This window comes from Poecilia mexicana, unplaced genomic scaffold (assembly GCF_051168715.1).
Source record: "Poecilia mexicana isolate PSO_F unplaced genomic scaffold, ASM5116871v1 scaffold_16, whole genome shotgun sequence".
Classification (NCBI taxonomy): Eukaryota; Metazoa; Chordata; class Actinopteri; order Cyprinodontiformes; family Poeciliidae; genus Poecilia; species Poecilia mexicana.
In genome coordinates, this window is record NW_028263385.1 from 24,527,343 (window position 1) to 24,538,401 (window position 11,059).

Genomic DNA, 11,059 nt, shown 5'->3' on the forward strand with positions numbered 1-11,059 from the left:
CTAATAAAATAATGATCGTATAATTGTAACCAGCTCAATTTTTAAAGTAACCCACCCAACACCGTTCAACGCTTAGGGCTGCGGTCTCCAATAAATTCACATCCTGCTCCTGCTTACAGTGTTCAGAATCAGTTTGCTGACGTGCTAAACTAACATTGGCATGCTTTGGTAAAAATCATGAACGGTCATATTGTTATGAAGCAGATTTCAATGCAGTGCCAGAGAAGGATTTGAGTTGAGGACAGACGTCGTCCTCCTGCTTCACAATCGTGGCACGTTGCACTGAATGTCATAAATTTAGGGGCTCGGCGTTTAAGCTGCTTTCTGTTCAGCTTCCACCCCTCCCCCACGTGTAGACAGCTGAAATGCAATCATTACAGCAACAAAACAATGCATATGGCCAAAAACACAATTTTGCAAGCGGTGCACATGAAACGATGCCGTGATTATTAAAAACTGTCAGGGGCGACATGCAGCTGCAGATAGCACATCAAGAACATGTACAAGCTCAGTCTGGATAATTAGTCCTCTTCCTTAATAGGAACAAAATGAAGCTGGAAGTGATTCAACTCTCCAGGTTCATCAGCCCAGCGGAGACAAATCTTCATTTAGTCCACAATTAAAATACAAGTTGCGCCCGGTATGATCAGCAGACTTTAATGTCTGAAGTTACCGGGCTGTTTTGAAGACCCCCAACCTGCAGGCAGTGTTGACTCGGCCCCCAGGTTCAGGATGGCAACAACGAACAGCCAGGAGAGGACGAAGGATGATTCCTCTGCTTTGATTTATCAAGATACTCCCCGACTTTCTGAGGTAGCAGAATAGAGCACATAAAGAGACTTTTCCATCCGGGAGCTACAGCGAGGTTGGTCGTCTCATTTTGTTCCAGCATATCCTTTAAAAGGTTCAATATTCCCAGCTCTTTTCTAAAGTTCCCTGTCACATAAAATACATGATCAAACTTTATTTATTTATTTATTTATTTATTTATTTATTTTTACCAGTCAGTCCTTTGCTTTTCCTTCCATGATTCATTTTAATCACTTTGGTTTGATTTGATTTTATATTCTCTTGTCTCATCAATTCCTCCTAGATTTATTTCACAACTATGCTTCACTTTGTGTAGATCTATCACATAACTCGCCCCCCCCCCCCCCCCCCCAAATTTACACATCCAAAAAAGTTTGTCTGCCGCTTAATATTTTTTTTTCTAATCTTGGCTGCATTTGAGTTGTGGATGAGTGATAAACAAAAATATGGATTGGTCTGATTGTTCTGTACTATCACCCCCCCTCCTCCCCTCCGACACACTCACAGTGTGTTCACTCAGCCACCAGCTTCAGTGCAGCGCAACAATAGGGAGCATGATGGCTGATTGGAGCAGAGCAGAGGGCCCCATCCACTGAAGAGGCCTCTGCTCCGCACAAAACAGCCCTGCAATTAGCTGAAGCACCATGACTCATCACTCGGAGGAGAAACGGAGACAATAAACATGAACGTATTCAGTAAGAAGCTGTCTTCATGTCATGTACGACGTTTTCTGGGACAGCGGTCGCGTCATCACAAGCGGTAGATCTGTGTGTGTGTGTGTGTGTGTGTGTGTGTGACCTTGTTTGGGTTTTCTCACACACATTGGTAAGAGTGTGCTTCATTCCAGCAGATGGATAGTCTTGCGTGCAAGGTTTATTTATTTATTCTAGTTTGATGTAAGTTCATTTGGGGGAAGATATGTTCATGAATAAATTCATGACACACAAGTAAACAATGTAATTATTTGCACTGTGTGTTAGGATTACCATATTAATTAGCCCTCGCAGCTACCGTAACACAAATACATACCACTGAGTTGTCAACGTATCTGCAATAAACGCTTCAAACAAACAGCAAGGATCCAAATTCAAACCTACACCTATACCTCAGTGCTCTTTTTGTTATTTGTTTTTATGCTGACTAAACAAATGCACATGAAATCAGGTTGATAAAGCAAGCAGCTGCAAGTAGCTGTGGCAGTTTCTTAGAAATCAGAAGCAGTGGCCCATGGATCTATTTGTTGTTGGGGAAAACGTGAATCAGGTTTCCTAAGAAAGTTATTTTACACATAAATACATCCCTGCAAAGCCAGCAGGTGAAGACAACATGAAAAACGTCCCGACACGATGGTGTGAACTGGAGACAAACAAGAGAGGCAAAACGAAACGGGCAACAGCGTCAGGGGAGCCATCTGAGTCCAGCAGTGGAACCCGACGTGTGTTTCATCACTGCATAAGTACGCATTAAGAACCAACCTAAGCTGGCATCTGGAAAAATAGCTACATCCATCTAATAGCAGGCAGTTTAATCAGCATATATGGGAACACAAGAGTGGAGAGTCAGAAAAGACTAATGAACAAAAAACAACAAGAAACAGCAAATGCATGTTAAGGTAAAGCTTAAGTTAGATTTAAAGCTCTGGCATGGTCAAAGGACAATAAAAATCTCCTGGATGTCTTCGCTGCAGGGAGGACTGATGCACAGCAGGCAGCTGAACATCATATCCACCTGCAGAGGCAGCGACTGGGGAAATGTTGAATCTTGTTTTTTAAGTCATCCTTTACAGCAAAAGCAAACAAACTGAAAGACTCACAAAGGCTTCAGGGGAATAAATTCAAAGAACAGTGCACTAAGATCTCTAAGGCTCTATTATTATTATGATTGGAAAAAGGGTGAAACTGGTTCATGCTAATTTATAGATGTGATGCAAACTATCAACACTAGGATGTGTTAGTGCTTCTGATTGCACTGTAAAAAAAATTCTGTTGTTTTTACAAAAAAAATCTGGCAGCTGTGGTTGCCAGAATAATTCTGTAGAAAACACAGTGAACATGTAAACTGTTTTACTGACCAAACAGTAATTATAACAGTGTTAAATTGTGAAATAAACAGATTATCCCATAGTGTTGCACAAATTTTAACTGTGATTTGAAAAGGTTTATTTTTGTAATAAAACAGTTTTATCAAGTAATTTTAACCAACTTTTTCTGATGAATTATCATAATAATGCTGTTATTTTACACTTTTTTTTCCAGTAAGATTTACTCAGTTTTTGTTTGTTGTACAAAAAAAACTTCATTTAGTCCTACTGATAAATTACCTTTAAATAACGGATTAGAACTGTTAAAATGTCAATTTAAAACATTTTATTAATACTTTCTGAAAAACTGAAATTTGCTTTAATTTTTTACTTTTTACTAATAATTATATCTTTAAATATCTATAAGCATGAAATTTCAACAAACATTTCTCACTTAAAGGAAACTTTAAAACACAAGGAAGCCCAATATAAATTGTATCTATGATAACCTTAAAAAAATAAACATACACTTGCATGCCTTTGAAATATTTATTTTCAATGAAGTTCTCATTTGTCTTTTCTGAACATCATGAAGCACATGCACCTGCTGAATACATATAAATTTCTTCAACGTTTTTAACTTTATCAGAAACAGTATGAGAGCCAACTTTCACCCCCTTTTTTTTGGAGGGGGGGGCTTGAAGATTATAACATACAATAAATTTCTATTTCCAGTATACATTTTAATAATAATGTTTGTTTGCTTCAAAAGTTTTCCTTTTTTAGAAGCAATTCTATTTTCAAATATCTATAAATAATCAAATTTCAACAAACATTTACCAGTTAAATGCAAATTTAAAACACAAGGAAGCCCAATATAAACTGCATCTATAATGATAATTCAATATATTTTTTTAGAAACAAAAACATTTTAATTGAAAACATATTTTCAATGAAATTCTCATTTGCCCTTTCTGACATGGAACAAAATTCAGCCACTGAACAAATATAAATATGTCTTTTCAACTTTTTTAACTTCAGAAGACACTGTGTGAGATGCAACATACATTTAGAAATCTATTCAGCTCTGTTAAGATTAAACACTGTCTTGATAACTCACTGACTTTAGTCCTTTCTCAAACATCACGCCACTCATGATCCGCAAGTTCCTGGATCAAGGTGAGGACACGGGGGTTCACACGCAGTCTGGGTTTACGGGTTTCTTCCACCTTACTGCCCTTGTCTGGGTTGATTGAGAAGAAACACCTTAAGATAAAGAGGACAAACAGAAAACTACATCAAAATGTGCTTCACAAAGACATAAACATTTTATTCAAGATATAAAAGTTGTCAAAAGTCAAATTTAACTGCCTACAATTAAAAAAAAACAAAACAAAAAAAAAAGAACTCATACCTCTGCAGAAACTCCAGTGTAGACGCCAGCCCCGATGGATAATGTATGTTAAAACAATAATAGCTCCCAAACATCATGCAGAGGGCAGAAATAAAACAGGAGATGTTGTTGTTTCCAATCTGTTGATCCACACTCAGCATGAATCGTTTGGCATGGAAGCAGGATTGACCTAAGGAGAAAGAACAAATACATTTAGACTCCTGATACAACAAAACAATGACATTTATATGAAAAATAACAAATTAAGTAAAAAGTACGAAAAATAATATTAGTATAGTAAAAGCATAAGAAAATAATTGGAAAAAAAAAAACTATTAAAGAAAATGCCAGATGGACAAAAGTGCAAAGAAAGGGGACAAGACAACAAAAAAGACAACAGGTCAAAGAAACTGGAAAAACAAAAATGAACTCACCACACACAATGATAGTGGGAGTCAAGGAGACATTCTCCATCTGTACTTCTTCAGCTAGGCATGTGTCCTCCACACAGAAGAACACTGCTTCTTCATTTTCATTGAAGTAGCAGAGAAGTAAGAGCATCATCTCTTTAACATCTTCAGAGTAACCGTCCAGTTCTCCCCTTAACATCTTCAACTTTGTCTGAGCCTGGAAAAACCTTTTGTTTTTGTTCACACAAACAGTGTTCATGTAGTTCAGCAGTCTTTTTCCCTTCATATCCATGTTCCTCATGAAGGTTTCCTTCAATCCAAGTCCAGTAAGTTCCTTGTAGTGTACAGCCATCCCAATGTCATGAAATAAAACAGGCCAGGCTTCCAAGACATCTTGAATGCTTTTCCCCTGGTTAATATCTTTGCGCTGTGAGTAGAAAGTTGCCCTCAGTAATTGTTTCATCTCCTCAGGATTGGCCTCCTTCTGCAGAGACATCATCTTGAGCTTGTCCTTCTTCTGTTGCTGACTTTCAGCAGTTTCTCCAAGAGGAAGAAATTTGACATTCCAGTTGATACACCCATAGGTGTCCTGAATTGCAGCTCTCTGTTCCTGAGGAATTTCATCTGTGTCAGAGTTTTCAGAGCAGCGCTTTCGCTTTCTTATTTTAGGCATTGTAGATCGCTTCGCATTGTCAATTCGATATTGAAGTTGTTTGACGAGTGAATGATAGCCAGGGCCAATGACATCTCCATCGATAACGTCTTGTAGAGATTTTGGATATTTTGCCACCATCTTCTTTGCAACCTCTGTAGAACTCCTTTTACCCAAGTAAGAACTTTTTCGCATCATTTCAGACACCACAATCCTGACCATCTCCTTCCTCATTTTTGGACTTGGCCGTTTACCTCTCTCTAATGCCTGCATCAGTTCTTCTGAGAACTTTTCCCATGGTATCTCAAAGGTGTCCACCCAGTCTGCTGCAGATGTCTGGTTGCTGCTGGAGGAGTTTGATGACACACTTAGCGGGGACAAAGACTGCTGTGATGGAGGAGTATCTCGTGATGCATTACTTGAGGACCTGCTGGTTTCAGGGGTCCTGCCTTCAAAAACACAAAACAAAAAATAAGTTATCAGAACTGAATATGAATATCAGTGTTTAATGGTTGATTTTCTAGAATTTTACTTACATCTGAATTTCCAAGCAGCAAGTGCCTTTCTGGCTTGAATTGGTCTTAATGCTGACAGCAAGTCTTTCTCAACAATGAACTGGAAGTCATCATACGTTTCTACTCCAATTGACTGTAAAGTCTCCTCGAGAATGTCTTTTGAAGCCTCTGCAAGATCGGGCAACACTTCATTGATAGCACTACGTAAAAATGTTTGCTCAGCCATTTCTGGAATAAAATCAGACAAAATAATGGTAAAAACACAAGATCACCGTAATATAACATGTATTCAACTATGTACAAATTAAAGAGAGTCATACTTGGTGTCAAACAAAATATCGTGCCTGATTCACACTTTTTATTCATGTACATCCTTAAATTTTTAGTCAAACTTCTCTCCCTGTTTTTTCCTTATTTTTGTTCTCATCAACATATCTGTTTTAAGTGGACTTTCCATCATGGTATATAAAGACATTTTTATTTTGAAAACACACTGTGTTTCAGAGGAACAACTTGTTGTCCATTTACCTGATAACAGGTCAAAGGGTAAAAGTCAACCAAGTCATTTATGTTAATACACAAAGTGCTTGAAGTCTGTTTTGTCACTGAATACAGATGGTAATCAGGATGATAGACAGCTGTTTGTACATCCATAACACAATACACATCAGTGTCATTTTGAATCAGAATTAAAACCAGCTCTCCAAACTCCATATACTCATCATTCTTTGAAACCAAGAAATGCCCCTTTTTATACACGGTTCCCTTATATTGTATCTCTGTGGAAATACTTGTGTCTTTTTCAGAAAATCCCAGGTCTTTTACTGCATGTTTTATTTCATCACTGTAGAGGCTTGAGTAAAAAACACAACTGTCCTTGACCAGCAGCAGCTGATTGCATCTAGGGCCAGCTGAGATGTAAGCCTGAAACATCTGGTGTCTTTCTGATAGTGTCAAGCATATGTTTTTAAAATTTTTTAAATGCCTTGCACATCTTTTAAAGTAGACATGTTTACTCTCAAAACGCATTGTCCACAACCTAATCAAAGGTCCAAATTTCAAAATTAGGGCTGGATAGTGCCGCAAGAAATGATGTTTTGGTTTAAGTGAAGTTTCAGGAAATAAAGATTTTCTTGATTCCAAATATTCTTGGATTATTATTTCAAGAAAGGCAACCTGTGGCAAAGAAATTTGTTGTGCACAAATCAAATCCACAATATCTTTGAGCTGGAGAGTTGTCTGCCAGACATCATCTTGTGGATTTTGTATCTTGTCACCAATAATTACTGGCAACAATCTCAGCAAGTTCCAGTTTTGAACAGCTTGACCTGAAAGCCTGATTGCCTCAGAGTTGACAGGGCATGGCTTTGTGAGAGCATCTGATCCTTTGTACTTGAATTGCTTGATTCTACGGTTGAACTGGGAATATGTAAACCATTTCTTTGTTTTAACGAAATATTTCAAGTATAGTGCAAGATCATAGGATACAACACCCTCAAATAAGTCATGGCCTAAGCAAGGTGGAAGACCAGGTTGGCAAACATGAAAAGACTTTAGTGAGTTGAAGTCAGAGTTTACCTTGACACCTTTGATGTCTTGAATGCTTCCAGTCTCTCGATGATGGACTGCCAAATTGTAAGCTTCAGGGGTTCGCTGTGGACCACAAGCATTTGGATCATTAAGAAAGTCTTTTCTTGTGATTTCACAGTACCTACAAAAGTACTGAGAAGTACTAAAGTTTTCAGTAAACCCACCAATGCTGTGTGATCCTAAATTGTCACCAGCAATACAGAACAGTGCCCCTTTGACTGTTTCTTCACCTGCAATAATGCCATGTTCCTCTAAATCTTTCAAATCCATGAGAAGTTCAGAGCAAACCTTTGCAGTTCCAAACTGTTTTAAATTGTTCTCGGAACACAATGAAACTAGAGACATGTGATCAGTGCTTGACCGCACATGAGCAGGTATGTTAGCCACAGATAGATAAATAGCGACAACTTTGTGTTTCTTCTTTGCTGAACCAAGGGGGTTAACAATTTCAAAGGCATCTTGGTAGAGAATAAGCTTCAGGCACCCAGGATTTTCAATGAAGAACTGGTTGCACTTGAAGTTTTGGCCATCACTTATGTCACAGAAAACATCCGGGTGTGAGTCATTGGACTGTTCCAACACTGAATTCTTCCATAAATCTGATTCTAAAAGTGCACTTAGTGTCTGTTTAATGGGTATGTAGTAAGAAAATCTCTGGGTCATGTTTTCATCACTTCCTAAAGATATTTGCTTTGGTTCTGTGTATTTTAACATTTTTTTGAAAGTCTGAGTTCTTGAATATGTTGTTCTCAGTGGCCCATGATGACAAACAGAAAATAAATCAGAATCTCTTACACAATCACAGATTTTAGCAACAGCATCATCTGCAAGACACATGTCATCTTTTAAAAGCGACTTTAGTTTAGTCAAAGTGTAATCCATTCCCAGCTCATGCACATTTTGCATCTCTTCAACGATGTTCTGTATTGTGGAAGCTGGAAGAAGCAGCTGTCCTTGAAGTTTCAGGTAGAAAAGACACAAGTTTCTGAGATAATCCTTGTTGAAATTTGGAGATAATTTGTGACTTTCATTAGTCAGAGCATCGTTAAAGCTCTCAGAAGGCCCATCGTTTTCTGACAGACTAACAATCTTACTTGTAGTTTCCTTGTACAAAACATCAATGTTATCCACAAAAATACCTCTATGTTTACGGGACATATGAGCTGTGAATGATGATTTGACGCTGAAAACTTTTTTGCAGGCTTTTACTGGACATGCTACCGGCCGCCCCTCCATTATATGCTCCTTTAAATGAGCAACGACTTCTTTCACAGTTTGGCTTTGGTGCCCACACAATGAAATGGTGCATTTCAATTTAGCAGCAATGACTTTGGCTAATTCGGGTTGTGAAGCCACGTTGTGAACTCGGTAAAAATGAGTTTTAAACGCTGCATATGTACAAAATGTCCGCTTACATTCTGTGCCGAGGCATTTGAATACACAACTGGGCTCGTTTCTGTGCACTCTACAATGCAACACATAGCCCCTCAATGATTCTAGTGTTTTACAGCAAAATGTACATATAATCATGTTTAAACAATTTCAACCTACCCAACAAGTTACACGTGTTGCAGGTGTAGCAAAAAATGATTCTACTGCATATTGCTCCAAGAAGCAATATGACGCCTTAAAAACAAAATGTAATCTCCCCAGAAACACAAATTACCGTTACGTTTGAAGAAAACAAAGCTTAACTTACATTTGCTGAAAGCTGACGAGGTCCAAACAGCGCTCTTTTCTTTGTCAAGGTTTGAGCACAATTCAGCTTCTTCTGAGATGAGAACCGTTGTACGAACTTGTTCAAAACAGCTTTCAGGCGCCAGGTAAGCGAACCAATCAGAGAGCAGAACAGACCGGAAGTTGAGCACAAAGCGGTGTTCTCTGTCTTTCTCGCAGTAGCCGAACTTTGAGCTTATAATGGCAACGGTGAAGGTAAAAAATCCAGTTAGCAAAAATAATAAATAAAAATAAAATACATGTACCAATAAACAAGTACATGACTTCCTTGTTGATTCAGATGTTTCCTCCACGTTAGACGTGAAATATGAAGAAATGATCCAATCAAAATTGACAGAGAATAAGTAAATGAATTAAAGAGGAAATGACAATCTAAAGAAGTGGGAAAATACAAGTGAATATAAATAGATAACTAGTGAACAAAATTGGAAGTAAACAATGTGGAATCATAATTACTTAATTCCAAATTAATTTCCAAATCTATTAATTTATTCATTTATTTCATTCTCCATCCATCCGTCCATCTTCTACTTATCTGGAGTTGGGTCTCAGGGGCAACAGCTTAAACAGGGAAGCCCAAACTTACTTCTCCCTAGCAAAAAAATGGTAAGCTAGCTTCCAATTCATTTGGATTTAATCATCACAGAATGTAAATGTTAGTTTTACACTGCTGAAATGTTGTGAAGGATCCAACTTTTTTCATTAACAATACAAAATGTGTGTTTTCTACAACTAAATACAATATTATTTACAATTTTACATTTTAAAATTTACAATAATTTTCTGTTCTACGTTATACAACATCATACTGGTAAATGAACAAAATATAATTGTGTTTTTCTTTACAAAATTTTTCTGTCATGATTTCACAGATTTTTACTGTTGATTTTACGGACTTTTTTTACAGTGTGGCTGAAGCCATTTTCATTAGTTTCCCCAAATAAAAAAAAATGCAATAGAAGCTCAAATGCTCTGTAAAAACTTTCAAACGTAAATGTTGATCTCACGTCGGTGTGACTGATACGAACGAGAAAGCTGAGATCTTTTTGAAGTGAGGTTTTGTTGACAGGTGAACTGAACTAGTTTTTTAAATAATGAGGCGCAACAGAAACATCATCAGCAAAAGCTATGAATTTACCGTAGACTCCAAGAGTTGGCCAGGATTTCAGAGCAGAAATCTGTTTACAACTTCCATAAGAATTGAATTTGAGAAAATGTTTCTGCGACTGAGATTCTTTGCCTGTGGACAGCCTTCATTCATTTAAGTTGCTCTTTTTCTACTTTAACATCCATCTTTCTTCTTCGCCCAAAAATAACCGACAGGACTCGACTAACGAGGTGACAGCTTTACTTGTCTAATGAAATCCTGGGGGAGGAGGGCGGATTATTTTGTTTCAAGTCAGATGTCTGTCTGAGCAAAAGACCAGAGGATTTAGACACGACAAATTAGACGAGGAGACATGAAGACTGTAGTCTTTGTTGCTGAAAGAACGGCGTGTATGAAGGAAATGTGGACCCGTGTGGTAAACCAGTAACTAAAAAATGTGCTTCTTAATAAGAAAAATCCGTGAAAAGGCCGTCTTTGTTACAAATTTGAGCATATTTAGTCAGGAGGTCGGTGAATTAGCTTCCAGTCTCAGTAAAGGTTTCACTGTTAAGTACAGAATATTGATTGTTTAATCAATATTGTTTTTGCTACGGTTTATTTTCCATAATTTGAACTCACTTGTGACCAACATACATCCGATCATCCTCCTGACGTCGAAACCTTCTGGTTCTCCAGAGACAAAGTTATGAAGCACCTCGCTTTGCACGCATGTATTGTTGTGTGTGACAGAAGTTCATATATCACTTTAAATGTGTCGTTTAATAGTCCAGAGCTGCACGTATGAGCAGGTAAAATTCAGGCATAACCAAGACCTGCATAACAAA

The 11,059-nt window shown here is 37.7% G+C and overlaps 1 protein-coding gene and 1 long non-coding RNA gene across 2 annotated transcripts; both read right to left on the minus strand.

Annotated features, from left to right (window-relative positions):
- Positions 1-3,966: 3,966 nt before the first annotated feature.
- Positions 3,967-5,286, minus strand: LOC148155092 (uncharacterized). Its single transcript, XM_088014027.1, has 3 exons — positions 4,658-5,286; positions 4,245-4,413; positions 3,967-4,096 (listed from the first exon to the last, which is right to left on the minus strand). Exons 1-3 carry the CDS (start codon positions 5,130-5,132, stop codon positions 3,967-3,969), a joined length of 774 nt encoding a protein of 257 aa, XP_087870153.1. The 5' UTR covers positions 5,133-5,286.
- A 337-nt stretch (positions 5,287-5,623) lies between these two features.
- LOC148155093 (uncharacterized) lies at positions 5,624-7,691 on the minus strand. The gene is made up of 3 exons (XR_015765635.1): positions 7,379-7,691; positions 5,822-6,028; positions 5,624-5,734 (listed from the first exon to the last, which is right to left on the minus strand). It is a non-coding gene; the product is annotated as an uncharacterized LOC148155093 (long non-coding RNA).
- Between the last annotated feature and the right edge of the window lie 3,368 nt (positions 7,692-11,059).